This window comes from Aquila chrysaetos, chromosome 25 (assembly GCF_900496995.4).
Source record: "Aquila chrysaetos chrysaetos chromosome 25, bAquChr1.4, whole genome shotgun sequence".
Taxonomy (NCBI): domain Eukaryota; kingdom Metazoa; phylum Chordata; class Aves; order Accipitriformes; family Accipitridae; genus Aquila; species Aquila chrysaetos.
Genome location: NC_044028.1, coordinates 1,898,269 through 1,921,396, shown reverse-complemented (window position 1 = coordinate 1,921,396; position 23,128 = coordinate 1,898,269). Strand labels below are relative to the sequence as shown.

General features: G+C 47.2%; 1 protein-coding gene across 2 annotated transcripts; it reads left to right on the top strand.

The window, feature by feature from the left end:
* The first annotated feature begins 8,918 nt into the window (after positions 1 to 8,918).
* On the top strand, positions 8,919 to 12,723 carry GFER (growth factor, augmenter of liver regeneration). 2 transcript variants are annotated; one of them, XM_030002293.2, is made up of 3 exons: positions 8,919 to 9,146; positions 9,528 to 9,739; positions 10,628 to 12,723. In XM_030002293.2, the coding sequence occupies exons 1-3, from the start codon at positions 8,940 to 8,942 to the stop codon at positions 10,788 to 10,790; spliced, it is 582 nt and encodes a 193-aa protein (XP_029858153.1). In that variant the 5' UTR covers positions 8,919 to 8,939; the 3' UTR covers positions 10,791 to 12,723. The 2 variants fall into 2 exon arrangements, with proteins under 2 accessions (XP_029858153.1, XP_040976279.1); XM_041120345.1 differs by lacking the exon at positions 10,628 to 12,723 and adding an exon at positions 9,938 to 10,617 and having other exon boundaries at positions 8,934 to 9,146.
* The last annotated feature ends 10,405 nt before the right edge of the window (positions 12,724 to 23,128 follow it).

The following is a 23,128-nucleotide window of genomic DNA, read 5'->3' as shown; positions in this document are numbered from 1 at the left end:
GATCAATCTCTTGAGCAGACAGTTTCTTGACAACACCAAGGCAACGATATTGCTATAACAACTGCAGAGCCTTGGTGTTGTCAAGTTTGATGTCAAGAAACTGTCTGCTCAAGAGATTGATGTAATGAGTCACGTCACATTAGTCTAAAGTGACGTTATCTGCGAATCCGAAGGAAGGGCCGTGCCTTGATCCCAACACAAGCACTCCCCAACAGCATTACTGCACCTCCTCCTACGCAAAACCCTGACAAGTCAGGGCCATTTCTGTTGGGAAGGATGGATAACTGATTAGGAGAGGCCATTAATTCCACATCTTTGCTAGATGCATTTGAGCACATTTACAAAAACCAAAACAAAAGACCGTTTTCCTTACATTGTCAAGTTTACTTTGCATCTTCTACTACTTCCATATCATCCTGCCATAAATCGGTACCTCTTTATGTGTAATTATTAACTGAAGGTTGGGAGTGGTCTGCCTGGGAAAAGTAAAACTCAGGAAGTATTGCTGGGTGCTGCTATTTCATCATCAGTATATATTTACATAGTTTTTGAGGACAGCAGTTGCTTTTTTCTTTAGTCATTTTACAAGGTACAAAAGAGATGATAAATTAACAAGTGATATATAGGAGCAGACCATCCAGCTTTGACAAGACTGAGGAAATGCAAGTTTTCCTCCATAATAACTGCAGTTGTTTTGCAGCCTGCTTCAAGAAAGCCATGCATACGTTGCAAAGGTGGAGCTCTGCCTCCTGCTACTCGAGGAACATCGCTACCACCATAAAACAGCCACTCCGGGTATACGAAATACTTTTGTTTGTGACACAGAAAGTGACTAAGGTCTAGTCATGGGGAGTCCCTGCCCCAAATAGCCCACAGTCTGAAGGACAGGGTAGGTCATCCAGTGGCTTCAGGGAGTCCCCCCTGTCCACCCGGCCTGTCCCCTCCACTATTTCCATTACCAGCTTCCCTCCAGCGAGTGTAAAATATCCATGACAAATAAACACCTAGGGTCTGGTTTTCTTTTCATTTCAGTGTAGATCAGGAATAACTTAATCCAGTGTGTTTAACCAGAGTACAGCAGCCTAGGTGGGACAAGTGCCTGGACCAATCCTTCACTGTGTCCGATGAGAGCCAGAGGTAGAGTTTGAGCATGTGGCTGCTCGGGGGTAGCCAAAGGCAACTCTTCACTAGCTCCACCACAGCCATTTTCCAAGTCTAACAAGCAATGGCCTTGGTACAAGTGCACGCACATGAAAAAGAGAAGGAGCCATGTTATGAACATCATTTACCACGTACACAGGTCAGGTCCGGGCTGGTTAGTGACCTGTACATCTCATGGCTGCAGATGTGTGGGACTCTAAATCAGGCATTTCTCTTTCTATGCCCAGAACAGGAGGAACTGCTAGAGTTTAGACTGACTGACGTCTTGCAAACTCACCAGGGAAAGGCAAAGAAAGAAAAAGTCCTCAAACCACCCTTGAGGTACTATGGCTGCAAGAAAGAGATATGGAAAGGAGCCGCAGGCACAGCCAAGGGGGGCCCTTGCCTGGAACGATGCCGGTAGGAGAGCTTCATCTTTTCCCACCATCACCTTCAGGATCAAAACCTGCCCTTTACTGTTCTTGAAGGTCACCTGCGATAACACATGACCTATCAGCACCTTTAATGAAAAGCCCAGCTGCTAAAAGCTGATTTTAAGAGTACAAAGAGGTTTTAGACTTCCAATAAATAGAGAAAGACTCTTTTAAAAAAAAAAAAATCAGACACTAGAGCTCACAAAAATATCCTTCACCTCATGAACAAAGGAAGCAGTTGAACTTTCACACAGCCTGGGATGAGGGATTTTGCAATATCTAATCCAGAAGAAGATATTTCATTTCCTCCTAGTTTCAGCAGCTGCTGCAGGCACTAAAGCATTTTTCAGTGGCCAGTGGAATCCGATTCAGAAATACTTTGAGCACACACAGCAGCGCGGCACTTCTCCACCCCCAGAAGCGGCTGCATTGCAGTAGCTTCAGAAGATGCACGGCCATCTTCAATGCAGGGGGTTCGCTAACTCCTCATAGGCAGGTTTACTTTATGATAGTTAGGACTCAAGCATGAAGAGCTGCGGTAACTGGCACTGTATGTACAATAACAGTAGAGCTGGACGGTAGGTATCTATACCGGGGCTGTGTGCAGGACCTTCCTTTCCAGGTGATGAACTTGCAGTGTGTGCACAGCACCAAGAATGCATTTTGCAATACCTGCAAGCTGAGTTTTTATTTAGATCACAGTGAATTGCTGCAGCTTGTAATAGTTTTCCCCTGCTACAGAGACCAAAGATCCATTAAGGCTGAATGTGTTTCTCTGTTCTCCACCAGCTCAGGCTGGTAAGGCAGCATTTGCTGGAAGGAAGAAAAAGTCATTTTGCAGTGCTGCTACCTGAGCTGTCTTAGAAACAGTGCCAGCCAGCAAGGCCTCCTACAGCAGTGCTGGGAAAAGACAGTGCTCATTTTCTACAAGCCCTTGATCTGCCTTTTCCACGAGGAAACTGTACGCAATCGCCATGGCTTTGTGAGCCGGCGCATGGAGAGGGGCTGGCTTCCTCAGGCACTTTCATTCTCCTTTCTGCTCCATGCCTGTCTCTGCTTTCCTCTGCCACCCTCCCACCTCAGCATGAGTCCCACTCCCTTTAATCTGCAATCTCCTGCGATGGACTTGTGCCTGGGGCGTCCCTGGTTATTGCCTCCATGCAGGAGACCAGGGCTCAGGACACAGGGGTCCCATGCCCCCACCGGGTCACCGACAGCGTGGCCTCAGCCAGATGGCTGGTATAAAATCACAGCATTGCATCAAACTCCCTCAAACCTCGCACTGGCCAGCTGGGAGGGGTGAAAGCAACAGAAAATTTTCCTTTAAATGCCCTTGGGATTCAGCTGCCCAGCCCAGGGAGAAAGCTGCCTTTTGCAGGAGGTTTGCTCGCCGCCTAGGGCATGCCGGGCAGGCCCCTGTTTACCAAGCACTTGTTGCAATAATTTCATAGCTCCTTTGTAAAAATGGCATGACTTTGTAGGGTTATGCAAAGGACAAAATCATGATTTAAGAAGAAAACTTCCAGGAAGGATGAGAATATAACTTAAGCTGCTGCAAGAGAAAGTTTCCTGCATTGTTTTCTACCGAAAAAAAAAGGGGGGGGGGGGGGGGTGTGTGCTTGATGAGTGCCTTGTGTGGTTTGAGGCCAACACAGCATGTGTACATGCTGGGACCTGGCTATGGGATGTGAAGGGAGACAGAAAGCAGGGTTGAGTTTCCAAGGGGTTTCAAGCCTCGAGGAGGCTGTGCCTCTACAGCGCACAGCCCACCCTGCACGCTCCAAGAACTGTCAGGGGAAAATCCCAGCAACACAACCTGTACAGCTAACGGTGAGCAAAGCAAGCACTGGTGAACGTGTAGAAATACTATTTTCACTTGGGCAAAATCTATTCTTATTTCACGCTACATATGGTAAAGTCTGATCAGAGACAAGACCGTTGTATTCCTCCCAGATTAGTCAGAGAAATGCTCATCCTATTCTTACCCTTTCCTCATTCCCCACTGCCATCAATAAGCAGAATATGCAAAGTGCCTTATCTCTTCTGAGGTTTCCACCAGCACTGGTAGCTCACGTTAAAAGTTCACCTTTATTTCAGAGCAAAGACAAGACCTTTGTGTTCCTTGCCCCCTGCAGAAAACAAGGAAGACAATATTTAATCTTCACTCAAAAGCCTGGCGGGGAGAAGAGTAACGTGGAAGGAGAACTGTTGTTTCATTAATGTTTAATTCTTAACGATTCAACACATTCTCATAGCAATTGTTATCTGAGAAAAATCTCTTCCTCTACCATTGATTGAGACTTACTACTGTCCCCTTGCTTTGACCTACTCCTAGAAAAAGGAATTACCCCAAAATCAGGAAAAGCTGCAAAAGGATGAGAAAAAAGACAGAAACCACCAGGTATACCTGTCCTGTACAGGACAACTGATTTCAAAAGCGCAGCTCTCAAAACCCAGTTTTGCTGTGTTCCATGGATGCTTGGAGAGAGTCTGGGGTGTAGGAGACAGACTGGAGGATGACACGAGTGTCAGAGAACTGGCTGTACCAACATGCAGAAAGTAATTTGTTTTTTTCCCTATCCCTGCCATTGCAAATATATACACCACTACTTCTGAGTTCTTATTTTGATCAGCAAGAGGATCCACAGGTAAAAACTGCAAAAACTTCAAAATAACTTACTGCAGTGTCTGGGTATAGGCCCCTAGATTTGAGCAATGCAGAGTCTTGGTATACTCTGTGTGAAGTCTGAACATACCTCAGACTGTTTTGAACAGATTTTAATAGTTCTGGACAGATCTGAACTGAGAGTGATATCTCACCCAATCACTGGCAGTGAAGTGTGTCAGTATGGCAGCGGGCTCCTTCCTGATAACTGGGAGATAAATTCATGCCTTGGGAAATTTTGCAGGTGATGCATTTCTTGTATACAAACAAAACTCTTCAGTATGATTCCCCTACCTGGAAATATACATTAATTTTTTCTGCTGCTATTTCCTAGTTGACTGTAATTTCACAAACAAACAACTGCATGACTAATTCCTGATGCTGACTTTGTAACTAGTTGGACTTCAGGCTCACATCTTTACCTGTAAATACGAGTCAGCTTCCTGTTGGTGTACTCCCCTGGAGAGGGCAACAGTTACATTCAGCTGGAACTACCTACAAAACCATCACAAAAACCATGGTAAGAATCCTGAGATGTGTAGGGTGAAATTTTCCAAATAACTTTAAATAAATTAATGAAAAGTCAGTGATGTTCAGGTTCCCAAATGACACAGAAGGCTCTATTCTCATTCTAATGAGAATATTATTCCTTGTTCTGTGGTCAAAATCTAACTTTTTATTGCAGTAATGGAGAGAAATGCATGCCAGTAGGCAGTCTGGGCTCACTGACCCTGCAGGCTATTACATTTCCATACAATCCTGTTGCATCCTAGAGAGCGAGCTGTGCAGATAGCAGCAAGAGTTTTGTCGTCTCTGTGTTAGTTAAGCCAGTTACCTTTGAAAATTAGCAGCCTTTCCGTAGATGTAATCATATCTGTACATAAATACGCATCCTGCTGTAACCTGGGGTCAGACGGCTGGGAAAAGAGCTGTGTGAAGTCTCCCTGGGGTCACCCCGCCTTGGGGTCTCCTCTCCTTGGGGTTACCCCTCCTTGGGGTCACCCCTTCTTTGCTCAGGAGCTGCATTTAAGCTCAGGCCTTTGTCCTCGCCTGAAGCCCACTGTGGGTATGGCTGTACCATGCATTTTTCCCATCCTGACTCGACTTTCTGACCACAGTGCAGTGGGACTCAGAGGGCCAAGGAGGTGTCCGGCCCCGGGGTGGGTGTCCTGACCCAGCTGCCACTGTCATGCTAGAGAGTGGGCAGAGGGATGCATATCTGGCCTCAAATAGGGGTCATCTCCCATTGCCAGCCCGTTTCTTCTTCCTTCCCCGTGCACCTACTGTCAGCTGCCAGTTCCCAAGCTCTTGTTTAGCAAGTGCCAAAGATAAAAGCAGAACATCAAACAGCAGTCTTCCTCTGAGAAAGGCAAACACACCCTTTGCGTTTTCTCAAGCACAGGTTTTACTAATGCTTCCTGGTAATTACCGTCATTGCCGTCCTGTGCATTACCCTGTTCCAGTCACAGATTAAGCAGCTTTTGGGAAGAGGCACCTATTCAGTAGACTTCAGTGAGCCCGGTCTCACGGACATAAGTAATTGAAAAATAGGTGCTTTGTTGGTAGCACCCACGCCCAGGAGCACTGCAAGGTGCCACTGTCAGCAGGCGCCTGGACCACGCACCAAGGAAGCCTCGGCCGGACAGCGCGGGATGGAGCCATGCTTTGCTCCCTGCCCCCAGGAAGCAGCCGCTCTTAGGAGGGGTCTTTGTTAGGAGCTCACTTGGTAACAGGCTCTACAACACTGGCAGCTCCTAAATCACAGGGCTGGAACCGGAGGGTTAGGTGGGAGCATGCACCACACCGGCCTGCCGGGGCTCACCGCGGGTTCCTTCGGCCCCAGAGCTCCATCCCCACCGAGCTCACATGTTGCGCACCCACACTGCAGCTTCTCTGCCTGGTCGGAGCACCCTCAGGCAGGTTTGGAGCAGACGGCGCAGCGGTGGTGCGAGGACGCACAGGGATGCTCCAGTGTCACACAGTGCCTGTGAGGGACACGCGGCTGAACACTGGCACCCATCGGGATCTTCCACGGGGCATCCACCAGGCTCCTGCTGGGACGTAACAGAAGGGTTGTCCAAGGGAGAGCAGCAAGGAGGGCTGCCGCGTCCCGCCTCTGCTCTGCACCATGTTCCTTCCTTCGGACAGAATTAATTAGGCCGTACTCTTGGATTCAGTTAGAGACAAAGTGGATTTCCTTGCTCTGATTTGAATGTGAGCATCTCTCCATTTTTTTCCTCACCTGCTTTGAAACAAGATGGTGCTGGCCATGAAGGCAAATAGAGAAAATTGGGAGCACCTTTTCCTAAAGAGCCAGCTCTGCTCTTACAGCCGGCCAGAAAGGGGCAGGTGAGGCAACACTGAGCACAAATCCCTCTGTAAGCAACAGCTTCTTTCCAGGTTATGAACCTTTTCCTTTTAAATAAAACATGCTTATATTTTAACTAACTCAATAAATGAAATCACTACAGAGGAAGCAAACAGACTGTTAACAGCTGAACAAGGAGATTGCTTTGACTTAGAAACATCTCTGCAGCTATTTAATTGCTTGAAGGCTAAGCAATAAAGCACTGTAGGAAATTCCCCAGGTCTCTCTTCCAGATACCAGCATAACTTTTTTCCTGAATTAAAAAAAAAGAATGAGGTCATAAACACCATTTAAATATTTATTGGTGGGTAAGGAAAACAAATATAAAGAATGTCTTTTCCCCTACTTGAATCTTTCCTTCAGAATTTAGATATATAGTTGTCTATAACTTCAGACAAAGCCATTTCAGTAGTTCCTATCAGTTACTTATGTCTCTTCTCCCTCCCTCATGAATATCAGCAAAGAAATGCTCTCATGAAATTGCAAATAAAAAAAAAAAAAAAGGAGCACTGGTAAATAGGAGGCCTAAAGATGGAGATCCAGATTATCAGCTCAGCGCTACGCAGACCAGGAAACAGATCAGCCATTTCCACGTAAATCACACTAAGTTTTGAAATCTTTTCAAAGGCAAGTCTTTGAAGCATTTCTCTAAAATAATGCATTACCTGCTAAACATTACACCATGCTGTGTTAAATATATTGGAGGATAACAGCTGAAAATGAGCAGTATTTTTCCAGCAACTTTCATACAAATTGTGTCTTCGCAGAATTGGTGGCACAACAGCACTTAACATCAGGCAAAAGCCTCAAGATGCATTTCAAACAGGCTATGAAACAGCCTGGAAGAAATAGGATGTGGAAAAGTACAGCTATTTGTAGGGGCAGGAGCTGCGAAGGATAAAGGTCCCAGGCCATGGCTGCCTGAAGGGACACAAAAAGGGCTGGTGCTGCCTGAAGGGGAAGAGGAGGAGAGAAGGGAGGCAAAAACCTATCCCAGCCAGCCAATACAAGATTTCTTAAGATGGTATTTTGGTCCACCTCCATCCCAGCCATAAATGTTTGCATTAAACAAAATAATCACATTTGTCACTCAACCTGCAGGACATGAAGAGGTGAAAAGTGGAAGTGGATACAAAATTCACATTCTAGAGTGCGCTGTCCACATTGGGAGACTCATCCTGTAACCTCAAGACCTCTAATGGCACAACAACGCCAAGCCAAAAAGAAGGAAAAGAGCAAGTCTGTGCTGCCCTCTGACTTTTCATCCTGTGACACCCATCAAGAATTTCCCAAGGCCGCTGTGTCTCGGAGGCTGGCTGCGGGGTGTGCTTCACGTGGTCACACATAGGATGAATGGGCCAAAAGCTTTATCTTCGCTTTTAGCATAGTGCCAAGCCGCAGCTAATTAACCTTTCCAAGGGGTGAGAGACCCAGCTCTGAAGCTGATGCTGTGCTGGACCGTTGCCCAGGAGCTGGGTCACCGTCCTCACGTGCTCGCAAGCCTGTGGCTCACCAGGAGTAAAAGGAAAGCTGCTGAATGTCCGCTCGAGACGGAAGAGCTGGGGCAAGGCCTGGGCTCTCCTTCAGCCCCGAGCAGCCCAGCCACAGGTGAGGGCTCGCTTCTTCGACGTGCCTGCCCTCATGTAACACGTGCAAATGCTCTCGGAAAGAGGCAAGTAAATCCTTCCTCAATATAGTTTTACAAGCATGCGACAGGTGTTAAAACACGTAAAATTTGATACGGGCGTGTTCTCCTACAGGTGCATGAGTTGGAAATGAGCTATCCATTTGTTTGTTCTTTCAGTCACGCTGTTGATTGTATCACTGTGCTGGAGATAACGCTGAAGTGTCCTTCGCTGCTGCTGTCGGCATGTAGGAGAGCTGCTCCATGCCATGAGCTCTGTGACACACAGTATATACATATATATATATATACACACACAGACGTGAGGTGGACAAGCACTGGTGGGAGGCTCATGTCACTGCACCGTGTGAAGGAAAACCCGCCCTGTTCTCCTCACACACAAGATTCAAACCCAGAGCTTGCTGCCGTATTAGCAAAAAACCCATCAGAAATGCACGCTTCCGCGTGTGGTGTTGAACGGCAAACGCCCAGGCCGAGCCTCCTCGCCCAGACCCGGGAAAAGCCCCGTCCCTCCAGCCAGCGCCCGGCCGGGGGTACAGCGAGGCTCTCCCGAGTCCCCGGCCCCGGGTCCCCGCGCTGCCGGGCCGGGCCCGGACCGGTCGGACCGTCCGCTGCCGCCTGAGGGAAACCGGGGACAATTCAAATGGCGGCTTCCCGCGGCGGCCCGTGGTGCACCGCGGCGCCAAGATGGCGGCGCCCAGCGAGGGCCGGCCGGGTCGCGGCGCTTCGCCGTTCCCAGGCACCGAGAGCGGTTCCTTCGCTTTTCCCTTCGCCGTCCCGCACGGCGCCGCGGGCTCAGGGGCGGAGGAGCCGTCCAAGAAGCCGTGCCGAGCCTGCACAGATTTCAAGAGCTGGCTCCGCGAGCAGAGGAAGCGGGCGGCCCCGGGCGGCGGGGTGAGGCGGCGGCCGCTTTCCCGCCGGAGGGGCGGCGGGAGCCTCCCCTGTCACCCCGGGGGTCTGGGGGGGCTGTCGTGTCCCCCCGCCAGCCCCTTAGAGCTGTGAAGCGGGCCTCTACCCTGCCCTCCAAGTGCGATGGGGCTGTGTCCCCCCCTCCTCAGGGTGTGAAGGGGCCAGGGGCAGGGTTTCCCCTCTGTGAGAGTGTGAAGGGGGCCTCCATCTTCTCCCCACCGGGTGTGAAGGGGAGCTCTGCCGTTGTCCCCCGCTGAGGGTGCGAAGGGCCTGTTTCCCCCCCATCTCGTCCTCCCACCTCAGCGCAAAGGGGCTGTTTCCCCACCAAGCACCGGCCGCCACTCACAACCCTTTCTCCTGCTCCAGGACACCACGGTCACGGAGGAGAAAGAGCCACCGCCGGACTGTCCCCTCGACAGCGAGCAGCTTGGCCGAAACACCTGGGCATTCCTGCACACCATGGCGGCGTACTACCCCGACCACCCCACCGGTGCCCAGCAGAAGGAGATGAGGGAGTTCATCAACCTCTTCTCCAAGTTTTACCCCTGCGAGCACTGTGCTGAGGATCTGAGGGAAAGGTGAGTTGGTTTGTCAGGGGTTTTTTTTGGTGGCTGCTGCTGAAGGGGCTAGCCTGAAATGCTGGGCTGCAGCAGCTATTTGCATATCAGTAGCTCTTCCTGCATTTGGGGTTAGCTACCTGAACTGGTTTCTTCCACTATTGCATAAATCAGAGGTACACTTACTCAAAAAACAAATACCTTTTCTTGTGCTGTTAGGTCGTGTGCTGCCTCCATGGCATCCCTGAGGCAATTTCGGGATTTTCTTGTTCAAACTGGATTTGCACGCTGTTGTGGAATTAGACTGGGACTTGAAATAATTTGGCTTTCAGGAGGCAAGTGTTCTTCTACCCCAGAAAATCCCCTTTATTGGCAACCTCAGCAGTGGCAGCAGAGACCAAAATGGGCTGTGATGTTTGATAAAGTGTTCTACTCCTGTTGCTGTCACCTTGTTTCTCGAAAGTTTCAACTCCTCTTTTCTGGATGGTGAACACAGGGAAAAAAAGCTTGAAACCTAATTATTGATTTAGCAGGCATCACATGGCAAAGCATCTGTTCAGTTTTTTTCATTTTTTTTTTATTTTTTTTTTTAGTTCAGCTTTTTGATGAACTCAAGTACTTCTTGCTTTTTATCATAGATAAGCTGGTTTGACTCCTGTGTCTTTTCCAGTTGACAAGACTAGGCAGTGAACGAAACCAAGCCAGTTGCATCCATCAGTATTTTATGGTGGACATTTTGGCCTCTGATAATTACTGTTCTCTGTGTGCTCTCTTCTGGGTTCTCTTTGTGACTCATCTTGCAATAGCAGAAAAGGCAACTCTGGCTGGCTGTGTGCTATGGGCCTGCTTTGGGTATTGAAGTTGGTGACTGTAAAGAAGTAACATTTGTTTCCTCTTCCCTGTTTGCAGATTACGTACAAATCAGCCTGATACTAGCAACAGAAATAACTTCTCCCAGTGGTTGTGTCTTCTTCATAATGAAGTGAACAGGAAACTGGGGAAATCTGAATTTGACTGCTCTCGTGTGGATGAGCGCTGGAGAGATGGTTGGAAAGATGGTAGTTGTGATTAATCCATAGAGACTGCTTTGGAAATCTAACAGACCAATTCAATCTGGTGTTGAGTCACTACAGGGAGAGGTGCGAGTCAATAACTGTGTTTGTGTGCTTGTGTGTGTGACTGATAAGGCTTGTGGAAATAAAGGTAAACCAATTCTAAAAGTAAATTTGAAAATCTTATCCTAGTAATATTTTGATAAAAGATGACATAAATGTATCACCTGAGGGATTGAAGCCTTACATTTGACACAGGAATTGCCAGAAGCCTGTGAAATTCAGTCACTGATAAACTTGTGGAGACTTGTTCATTATGACATTTCCTTATTTTAGGGGCATTTGCTTATTTCTGTGACTAGAAATCATTTTCCCTGAACACAGTTGTAGAGGGCTGCCCTGTGGCATTTTATGTTCATCGGCAGATATTATCCTGATGTTTTAGAAAATGCATCTGATTAATTGTAATTTTCATTTTTGTTTTTCTGATAGAGAAAACTCATGCTGTGTTTTGTGCCAAGTCTGTACCCCCAGATCTTTCTTTCAGAGCTCTCCAGTGCTTCTCGTTAAACTTGCATCCAGTTCCTTTGATAAAAGGCCGGAAGGCAGGTACATTTAATTTAAATACTAAAATCATGGAGCTTAGATTTCTTGTTTTATTTTTGTCTTTCAACTTATATAAGAGAACATTGTAGAAAGGGAAACTAAAGCAGGACAAAAAAAAAAGACTCACCTGACAAATGGAATGAAGTGTGAACTGGGTGAAATTCAAACATTTTAAATTAATTGCTAATTTTCTTTGGATTCAGAAGTGATATGATGGTAGGTTCTACCAAACTACTTAATCTTAAAGCAGATGACCTCTTCATCTCTGCTGTGAACTTTTTCGTCTGTCGTGAAAATAGCTTGAGACTGATGTCTGTAATGGAGCACACTCAGCTTTGTTTAGCATACAGTATTCCTGAGATGTCACTTGTGTTTTGAAATTCTTAATTGGTACTCGCTGACCTGGTTGATATTCTGGTGTTATCCCCTAGCTAAAAATCTCTCTAGAACAAAAGAACTTTACAAGGCCCCTGCAGTACTTCAGTCCTGCTTAAGACTGCGATGTCAGCTTTAGATAGTATTTATTGCGGAGGGGACTCAAAAGAGTCCCTACAGTAGATTCCCTCTGTAGAAACTGGTCAGAGTCCATGCTATGTGTATTTTTCCTAGGTCAGCTATACTGCATCAGTGTTTTGATACATAAGTGAATTTTGGATTCATTCAGCATAAATGATTTACACCACAATGCATATAAACATGTCTGTCTATAAAAAGAGACAGTTGATGAAAAAAAGTCAAAAGAATTTCACGTTCTTAAAGTAGATAGTGATATCATGCCCTTATTGCATTTCTGGCTGTGAAAAGTTTGCAGGAGTTTGCACAAACCATGACAATAGTAGGCTTTTTGCTTCTGTACTTCCTGCTGAGCTTTCTTGCTTGTTTCAGTGAGCTTCCTTATTTCATGCACTACAGTACATTTGTAAATACACTCTTGCTAATTGTTACCTGGAAATGTTAATGGTACTTTTATGATAGTATCAGAGTGATGACAGCTCATATCCAAGAACTTTGATCTTCAAACCTGTGTGCATGGGGCTCATTAGTGTTTAGAAAAGCAGTAAGAACTTTGGAAATACATTTTAATGTTTTATGGCATATTCAAGTTCTTTCAAGTTGGACCTGTTAAAACAGCATGAGACAAATTTTATGGACTGGTTATTCTTGAAGTTTTTTATGTAGTAACATTTCTAAACACAAACCCAACAAAACTAATGATAAGGCACTTTATCAAGTATGCAGGCTGACTTAGGACTTAAAGGTATCATTTGGGTTATTAAAAGCACTCAGAAAATTTCCCTATTAGCATGTTGAGGTTCTTAGAACAAATAAATTCCAGCCCTTGGTTTTTGTCTTTTCGGTAATAAACTCGGTCCCCAAAACGAAGCTCATTGATATCCACTAGTGGGGAGAGGACCAACAAAAAGGCTGTAGCCCTCCCCTTTTGTCAGGCATGACCTAAATTACCCAGTTCTGTCAGGATAGTTTTAGCAGCTGGGGGTATGGACAGGCATTTTCTTCTGGACTTGGTTGTGCTAGAGAAGGAATTTACTGTTCTTCCTTTCCAGTCTGCCCTCAACTATTATAGAATCATAGAATCATTTAGGTTGGAAAAGACCTTCAAGATCATCGAGTCCAACCAATAACCAAGCCCACTAAACCATGTCCTGAAGTACCCTGTCCACTTGCTTTTTGAATATCTCCACGGATGGTGACCCAACCACTTCCCTGAGCAGCCCATTCCAATGTTTGATAACCCTCTCAGTAAAAAAATTTTTCCTAATACCTAACCTAAATCTCCCTTGCCTCAACTTGAGGCCATTTCCTCTTGTCCTATCTCCAGCCACCTAACAGGAGACCAACACCCACCTCACTACAACCCCCTTTCAGGTAGTTGTAGAGAGCGATAAGGTCTCCCCTCAGCCTCCTCTTTTCTAGACTGAACAGCCCCAGTTCTCTCAGCTGCTCCTCATAAGACTTGTGCTCCAGGCCCCTCACCAACTTGGTTGCCCTCCTCTGAACACGTTCCAGCACCTCAATGTCTTTCCTGTAGTGAGGGGCCCAAAACTGAACACAGGACTTGAGGTGCGGCTTCACCAGTGCTGAGTACAGGGGAACAACCACCTCCCTGTTCCTGCTGGCCACACTATTTCTGATACAGGCCAGGATGCGATTGGCCTTCTTGGCCACCTGGGCACACTGCTGGCTCATGTTCAGCCAGCTGTCAACCAGCACACCCACGTCTTTCTCTGTGACAATTTCATCGCCCATGGAGCAGATGATGAGATCTCTTCCTAATTTGCTTCAGTGTAAACGAGCAGGTTGGTAAAACACCTGTCTCATCCCTTTTCATCTTAATATTGAAAATGGACCAGATCGATGGGTTGCACTTACTTGTGCAAGTACACTTGATCTCTGCTGCCAAGTCGTAGGACCACTGCTGTCTTGTGCTGGCAAGCTGCTGGTGATAGGCAGGTGCATGGTAACCTTGCACCATATTGCAGCATCTGTCCACATATTAGAGTGTAGAGAGGAAAATAAATGGGTATCCTGCTCAAAATCAGGGGGAGCATGTGTGGCAGCACAAAATTTTTGTCACCTTGTGTTGTTCAAGGAGGTGGTAGAAGTGTGCAGAAGGAAAGGCCCCTTCTGCCAGCATGTACAGTTCTGCTGGCCTGGCAGCGGTGCAGGGGTAGGGGAAGAGCCTTAAAGCTGAAGCCAGCATCTTTAGCAAATGCTTCCTAATAATGAGGCCACCAGCTGTGGCTGCTAGGATGTTATTAGGGCAGTTTGTAACTTTGCTAAGTGGCCATTTGGTAAAATATATGCTTGCAATCTGTGCTCTCATGTTTATGGCTTTGCAGAAGAGCTTTGATGTTTCTCAGACATATTGTCATCTCTGTGGACATGACTGTGCACGGAGTGGGGGGGATTTTTTTTTTTTGCTGCTCATTTGTACCACATCTCAAGTTTTAATCTTAGGTAAGAAATTTCTATTGAAGATATTTGTATTTCTGTACAGAAAATTGTGAATATTCTTCTAAATGCACTTGATTAAATCTAGTTTTAAAAATATCTGTATTCAAATTAGATTTCCTGTTGATGTGAAAATAATAAAGCAACTGAGTTCATTCCTGGCTTCCCTACTGCATGAGACCTCAGGAAAAGGCATCATATTGTGCTGGTGTGTCTAACCTGCATGCCAATATATTACTGTCTGAGCTTGATTGCTTGACTGAGGTTGTGTGATTCTGTGTGTGTGTGTCTGTGTGTGTATTGATCAAGCAAGGCGGGGCTGCGACTGGTCCTTTTCTGTTGTCCTGCTGAATTGATGCAATTCTCTGTGGGTCAAGAAGGTACAAAAATGCAGTGATTTTGTACAACAGGTCCTTGCCCATCAGATCGGAGTTTGGTTTTATGTGGGGACCAGTGGGATGTTTTATGAGGTTCAAGTGTGGGTTTTTTCATATGTTTCTAACAGCATTAAGGGTAGCATTAGAGTTGGGAGTAGCTCAAATCTTACTGAATTTGAGCAGGTTGGCAGAGGAGGGTGTTATCTACTGAAGGGCAACATTTGTTAACTGCATATTCACCACACAACCATGCACATCCCATCACATTTGCCAGAAAGGGGAAGCTGCTTCCTATCAATATGAGGAGCCCTTGCAAGACAAAGCACAGTAAGGAGCAGGTGCTGCCTAAGGAGCTTGTGGGACCTTCCTCAAGAGCTGCTCCTATGTAACAGGCACCTGGCAAACCTTTCAGCTTCACAAAGGACTTACTGTTTTCGTGGACTGGTTTGCATTCATAGCTGTAATTTTTTTCTTCTTCTTCTGTTTTCACCCCTGAAAGCAAAGAGCAGGGAGCCACGAGGGAATTGTCCTCTTCATGAATGGGAGGCAGAGTTGCTTAAGCAAGTAACAAGTGCAGATGTTGGCGGAAGCACCACTATGCCTTTAACATTTTTCCAGGGATTAGCTGTTCCTTTGCAGTGTGTTGGGTGTATACAGTCTCCTGTTTACAGTAAGATTCCCAAGAGTCACTTTGCTTGCGTCTTTTGCTCCAGCCTGTTACAGGCAGTGTGTGATACTTCTTCCTGTTGGAGTTTTACAGGCTTGGAGAAGGAAGGGGTTAGATTTTTGTTTTGGGTTTTTTGCCCCTTGCAAAAAATCAGCATTGATTTTTTTTTTCTTTTTTTTTTTTTTCTATTCTTGGAGGGGCTGTTGAGGTTATTTGTCTGAATGATGGAGGGGAGCTGTTCAGTATTTTGTGTAGTTAGGAATAAGCACTTCAGTAGAAACTGCCAGCAAGGTTATGTGAAGTCAACTCTTGATTTTGTAGGCTAATAGGAAATATAATAAAGCAAGTAAAGCAAAACCACAGCTAATAGCATGTAGGCAAATCAGCAGTTAGAACATAGAGGACTGTCTGAGGGGATGGGGGTCAGTGTTGTGGTGAGCTGGAGCACTGACCGGGACTGGCAAGTCCCGCAGGGAAGTGTACACGAACACCATATGCCGATTCCAAGCTGGCTGACATAGCCAGTTCAGGTGTATCTGCACCGATGCACAATTAATTCACAGTCGAAGGAGCTGGTGGTAGTTGGCATGCAGCATGTACCTACTGCATGTCAGAAAAGTTGCCACAGCTTGCAAAACTCTGGAACAAAGGTTGGTTCCTACCACTTAAGGATAAATGGGATGCAGTACCCTTATCTGTGCTGATGCTGGGGTATCTGTTATTGCTGTCAGTTCTTAATTTTTGTAATTACTCTTAACGTTTCCAGAAGTAAAGTCTAACAAGCAGCACTAGCATTTGCCAAGCTTTGAAACTGTTCTGTTCCCCTCGGTGTGTGACAATCCTGTCTGCGCTTACTGGGCTAGTGAAGGGTAGCTAATACAGCCTGGAAAGTTACGCCAGCATTTGTCTGGGCTCACAGCATCTATCACGGTCTAGCACTTAGATGGTAGTCCTGGCACTAAGGCTGCTGAGTTCTGCCCCTGCCTCCCATGACCTTGCTGCGTTGCTTCCTGCGAAAAAGTGCCCTCTGCTTCTGTGCGTTGTGCTAGCGCAGGCTGCTGGTTTTCCTTTCGAGCACTCCTAACGCAGAAGGTCCTCTTCCTGGTCCCACGTTTTCCCTCCCATATATTACATACCATCATGCTTCTTGGCTTCTGTTGTCTGTTACTTGCAACGTGCTTCACGGGGGGAAACTACAGGGAAAATTTGCTTTGCATCTTAACCAAGCAAACAGTAGAGGGCAACAAAGCATGTATTTCGTTGCCTTTCCTGTCTCTTACCTTTCCCGGGAATAGCAAACTGCTCCAGACATCAAATATTTTACCTCATGCTAGTCCCTTTTCTGTGGTTTTGGGAGGAGATTTTGGTGACTTCAGTTACTTTTCAAACTAGTATGTAATACCTCATGTATAATTACCTAAATGAGGGATGTGTTATTTCTCTGCCTGCAGCTAAAATCTGCATTTGGAAGCATAATAAAACACTGTCTGGATGCTATTTCCAACATGTTTCCTACCTGGTCTTTAGCCCATAGCTGGTCATATATGGAGAAGTTCTAGCTTTTTTATCAGGTCATTAACAGATTGAAAAGGGTGAATGAATTTTATCTGATAATTTTGTAACAGTCGCTTTCTTAACACAGAACACTCTGTGTGTAATATAGGGCATCGCTCGCTTGTAGGAAAGCGACTTCAGCTGCAGCCAGCCTTCAGAGGTCCTCTTGGTGGCAGGGGCTGTGTTGGGTTAGATCCCGTGGCTTGCATTTTTCCGCCTGTGGCCTGAGCCAACAGCGGATGGGAGGCAGATGTGTACCTTGCTTAAAGATGAGCTCATCGATACTGGCACAACTCAGTTGTGCCACACACAAGCTCTTTAGTGAATGCGCAGACTTGCAGAGGCTCGTGCACAGACCAGACATAGGCAAGGGGAACTGTACACAGCAGTCATGAAACGGGCATAATTTTTAGTCAGAAGGGATCAAAGTTACCTGGCATGGTTGTCATCTGCTCTGAATGCTTTATGGAGGAAAAAGAGGATTTGGAAGGAAGATCACAGGACAGTCATGACTTCAGCAAAGCTGTTCCTTTTGAGATATGGGGATGCAACCCAGCCTTCCTGCATGGGAAGAGGTAGGAAGAAATCCCGCAGAGTTTCAGGGGAGCCTTGCTTTGAATTAGCAGATCTGTGAGAAAGAAAACAGCTGAGTTTAATTAATGTCTTTTCCACAGCAGACACTAGGCAACTATTTCATACAGTCCCTGAAAGCTTCCATTTTTCCCAGAACACCAAGCTTTAGGTCTAAACTCAAGTCCCAGTACTGGATGGGGACTTTCCTTTCAAACGCTGAGTACGCTCAGGCAAACCTGGGCTTTCCCGGCTTCTTCCATCCTTGACGTCTGGCCCAAGCTACCAGTAGTGTGAAAAAGTGGATTCTGTGACTGTACCTCATGTCCTGCTTCTTAGATGGGGTAAAAGATAGCAAGGTATGTAAGACAAGGCCTATATGGCTAGAGCACGTGCCTGGAGACTCCAGAGATAAAAATCCAGTTCTTAGTTAGTCACAAGCTTCTTGCTAGACTCCAGGTAAGTCACTTCATCTTTTGTAGCCACACTTCCACTTCTGCAAAATGGGGATAAAAACAGCGGTTTCAGCAGCCTTTGCCTGTATTTCCTATTTAGATGACAATCTCTTTCAGGGAGGCTATTTTAATGTGCTCGTACTGCACAGTCCTGGGCCCGAGATTGTTCACTACAATAAAATCGTTCATCTCAATCCGTCCCACAAATTCTCTTTATGTCAGGTTACATCTTTCTTTTGAATCTGAGGACCTGTTCAGTATTTGCTATGTTCAGTTAAGAGACGAAGCATTTCTTATTTTCAGTATATCACTACAAATACCACATTCATTACGCAAAACTCGTGGCCCTTTTTTCCCCCAGAACTTGCGCTGTGGATCTTGCGTTCTTGTGTAACATGAGCAGAAATTATAACAACAAAAGGACTGAGCTGGGAGAGCTTCTTTGGCAGCAAAGCTTGATGTAGCTCAAATGAGAATTGTAGAAGCTCTGCATGTCAGAGCATGGCTCGAGCTGCTCGGAGGCTGCCCCGTGTCCTTGTAGCTGTCAGCTCTGCTCGCATTACCATACCTGCTTAGCTGCAACACCGAGCAGGTAGCAGATGACAAGCACCAAAGTCAACTTGTTGGTCAGGCCCTACACGATGTGACTTGCTGTTGTGGTCCTAAGGAGGTCAGTTTGGAAAATAGCTAGGGATCTTACTTCCCTTTCGCCTAGCTCCTCCCAAGGTGTTGTGCACCTTCATGTAGCACAGTTCAGCCCAGCGACTGAATCAGATTAGATTACTGGTTTGCCAAAAACCCCAAACTTTTTGTGCTATGAAATATTTTGAGAAGAAGCAAAGAATAAGTTTACTAGATGAGACGTCAAGCCTGCAGTTGCAAACTGGAAAGCATTTTGAAATCCTTTTGGAGTTTTTGTTCGGTTTGGTTTTTATGCAAGTACTGAGATATTAACTCTTCTGTTTAAAACAAATGCTATCTCAATTAATTGAATTCTGCTATCCAAAGCTTCCCCTGTTGATTTCAGTTAGTAAAGTTTTCTGCCTTTTTTTATAGCATGCTTATCTTGAGTTTATACTTGCACAGTAACTGCTGAATCCCACCTGAGAAATGGCTGCATTTCAGAAGTGGATGAGTAACCAGCTAATAAATGATCTTCCAGATGTTTTTGGATCTCTTAGGGTGGAGAGCATTAAGTAGCTTTCTAGTGATAGCGTGCTAAGGTATTGCTAATCAGGAAGTCCATTCTCTCTGTTACTGGACACTATGAATTTCTAAGCACCTCTCAAATATTTCCATCAGCTCTCCTGTTTTTCTAGAGACTAATGGCTGAAAGCAACATTAGCCAAACTCTAATGAATGTCAAGCAGAGCATTTCACAGCAACAAGTAAATGAACATATATCAAAGTACTGCTTCAAGCGTGCTGCCCAGGCAATGTGGAGGGCAAGCCGTTTTACCACCCATGCCTGTGCAAAAGACAGTGTCAGACCTCGCAGAGCTGCTGAAGTCGGTGGGCTGTAAACTGTGGCCGGAGCCTGGCTGGCTCCCTCAGGCCGCGTGCTGCAGAGAGCCTGCATTCTGCTTATTTGGATTGCTCAGCTGGAGCAGCTTCACTATAAATACACTGTCAAAGCTGTTCTGAGAGCAGGGCAGTTTCACATCACTTTTATTTTAGAGATGTTAAGTAGAAAGTATGGCTGATTGTTTTGCCTGCCAAATCAGGAGCATCCCACTGCTACCCTCTGCCACAGAGAAAATATGGTCGGTCCTGCTAAAGAAATTGTATTAACTCATCTTGTCCATTACTGGGCTTCCTATGGGTCAGGTCCCGATCCCAGCGATCGCAGCGCTGGGACTGTGAAGCAGGCTGTGTTGGCCTCAGCCATCTGCTTGGAAATTTTTGCAAATACATTCTGCTTCACAGAGCAATGCTAGCATCGCTTACAGTCGTTCAGCTGACAACAGGTAACTTGGTAAGCTTTCATAAATGGGTTATGTTCAGCCATATGCCCTTGAAAAACATCGCCACTCTTAGCTCTGTAGAGCTAGTTAAAATCAGCCCTTAGCCGAGTGGGAAGGACTGGCTCAAACAGGCTTTGAAGAAGGAGAAAGCCCCACATCTTGTCTCAAGGTTGTCATGTCCATGTACTTAACCCAGGTAAAAACCTGATTGCTTTTTTGTTTTGGAGACAAAGATTAAGAAGTCAGCGTGACTACAAGAAGCAGGAGGCAAACCCATGTTTTCCACTACCCTTAATTAAACTACTGTAAAATCAAAACACGATAGAACTCAGGCACTTGTATGCATGCTGCTCGGTTTGCTCCCTGTCACTGAAATCCAGGGGGAATGGTAAATGCAGACAGAACTTGTTCAAACTGAACAAATGCTCTGGAAAGTGCCATTTCCAAACGGTGTTCTTTTCCCCCATTTGATGGGGAAAATGTTCAAGATGCAATATCCTTTCCCGTTATTGGCTGGCTCTGTGTATCTGTTAGCTTATTTGCAGCAATAGGAAGTGAAACAGAAATACAGTTTGCATGTAGGCTAGAGATAGCTACTGCACTCTATCTGCACTGTAGCAGAGGAAAAAAGCTAGCACATGACGTGAAAAATGATTGTATAAACATACTGCACACAGCAGAAGTTGTAGAGGTGAACCTCCAAGAAAGAGGACAAGTTTAGAAGCAGGGATTTCAGTGGGGATCTTGCCTGGTGCATCACGGTCATGCTCTGAAGTGTATAAACCATGTATCTGTCTGTAAACGGTTACAGTTTGTTCTACGATAGCATCTAAAAGATTCAGGCAGTATCTTGGTCCCTTGTGTTTTGCATTGTCCGAAATATGCCTGTCCCAGCTGGGACAGATGAGCTGGGCAAGACATTTTCGAAGGGGGGAGGATTGAAGTATCTTTCCCAATGTCATCAGAAAACCAAGAGCAGAGTCCAGAGGTCTAGATGATTCCCTGTGCAGTAGCCCTGGGAGCACGCTGTCCTCCTGCACATACGTCCTACCCCACAGCTTTCTTAATGCCGTTGGTTTTCTGAGGGTCTGTCCACAGCCTTATACGTACGCGAGCTGTTCGCATTGCACAGACCCACCTGGGATGTACGGCGTGGCAATGGCTGTAGGGACACCCGGTCGCAGGATGAGGTGCAGGGTGTGCTGACCCCAACCCGGACAAGGCAGCCTCCCTGGCACTGGCTGCCCTTGGGGAGCAGGGCTGCCCTTGCCATCGTGCATAACTCTGGGTTGGTGGATACAGGATGGTTTGTTCCCAAAGCATAAAATGATTTTTGAGGACACCGGAACAGCTGCTTCTAAACTGCTGAAGCCGTTTGAGAATCTCACCTATGGTAATCCCTTCCAGTTAACATGGTCTTTGTTCTTAACCTGCAGTTCAGGGATGAGCTGGCGATGCTCTTGACACTGGGGTGCAATCCCTGGCCAGCCCCATGAGACACCCTGCCAGAATAAATCAGGAGGGACCAACCTGGCATTCTCTTCGTAGCCATTTCTTTTTTACATAGTAAAATGTGATTTCTACAGAGCTGGTGACATTGAGGAACGAAAGGCTGAATTCTGCTTTTCCTGCTGAGAGTCAGAAATAGATCTGGAGAGATGATGACTCACCTGTAATTGAGAAAAGCTGAATGGCATCATCATGAGCTTTAACAGTTAAATCCTGGTTCCACCTGCCAGAAAGAACAGACTGACAACGCTGCAAAAGGCCAAAGCGAGCTGGAGACGGGGCCCAGCGCATGGGAACCCTTCGCTTTGTTGCAGCATTTTGTACGTAAGGGGCTAAACCTGCCTGCTACACATGTACCCCATGTAATCTAGCAGCAGCACTGATCGCTGCATGGGGAAATGGGGCTGTACGGGCAGCAGGTCAGGAGGAGAGCTGGTGGTGGAACCACAAGAAGCCCCCCAGCCCTGACCGGAGGCCTGCTCCATGCCAGCGGTGCATGCGTACTCCTCTCTGCGACTTTCCCTGCAGCTCCCGTCCGAAGCAGAGATGATGTCAGAGTTGTCATGGCATCAGTATCTATGGAACCGGGATCATCATCACGGTGCTACGAAAACTAACTCAGGAGATGGTCCTGGAGCCGCGGGGGGGAACTCCCTTTGCAGTAATTGAGGGTTTCCCTCCGTAATGTTCCTCTCTTTTTTCCTCCTCCCTACTGTCCCTGTGGTGGGAGTGGGGACAGGGCTTAGCCTCCTCTCGTCCCACGGCAGCTCTGGGTGCCTCCTTTCCCGCACGAGGAAAGCAAGAGCTTCAGCCCCACCAGCCTTCACTACCCTTTTCTTGCACCAGCTAATGGGCGCGTAACGACGTGCCTTGCTGCGAAGCAGCTCCCAAACCTTTCCCTCTGCCACGTAACAGGCTGCTCTCAGCCAAAGGCCCCGAGCGAGCTGCCCGCGGAGCACCTCGCTCCTGCCGTAGGTGCGAAAGCCCTGCCTGCGTTGAGGCGGTGCCGCCTGCGGCGGGGGCCTCCCAGGCTCTCGCTCCCCAGAAGAGGTGACAGCACCCCTTTCTGCTGTTACAACCGCCCGTCCCTGCTATCAGCAGGGACACCAGCAGGTCTGGGCAGAGAAAGGGTGTTTATCTTAGGGGAAGCAAGGTGTGCATCGGCAGCAGAGGTGAGCTGAGCAGCGTGGTGACCTCCCAGCGCTCCGGGCCACAGCATCTCCCTCCTGCCAACGGCCCAGGTGCTTGCAGCTGCGTGGGTTGCCCTTGCCATAGCACAGGTAGCCCCTTGCCATTACCCGGCGACACCGGCATAGCCCGGTGACCCTTGCGACAACACCCCACCCCGGGCCCATAGCACACTATCCCCAGAAGCAGCATGGTGACCGCGGCCGTAGCCCGGTAATCCTTGGAAGATCACGGTGACCCCGGCTGTGGCAAGGTATCCTGGCCGCACCGTGCTGTCCCCAGCCGTAGCACAGTGACCCTGCCTATGGCACGGTGTCCCTGGCTGCAGTGCGGTGACCGTGGCCATAGCCTGGTGTCCCCGGCCGCGGCGCGGTGACACTGACTGTCCACGGTGTCCACGGCCGCATCCCGGGGTCGCAGCTGGGGCTCGCTTGGCGAGCGGGGGGGGGGGGGGGGGCCCTAGCGGCGCGCCGCCGCCGCCCGCCGCCCCCCCCC

Bases quoted from the DNA above. Each gene is read 5' to 3' on its own strand.
- GFER (XM_041120345.1), top strand. From the start codon at position 8,940: ATGGCGGCGCCCAGCGAGGGCCGGCCGGGTCGCGGCGCTTCGCCGTTC. The intron at 9,147-9,527 runs GTGAGGCGGCGG...CTCCTGCTCCAG, and splicing joins GGGCGGCCCCGGGCGGCGGG to GACACCACGGTCACGGAGGA. The intron at 9,740-9,937 runs GTGAGTTGGTTT...TTGTGCTGTTAG, and splicing joins GCTGAGGATCTGAGGGAAAG to GTCGTGTGCTGCCTCCATGG.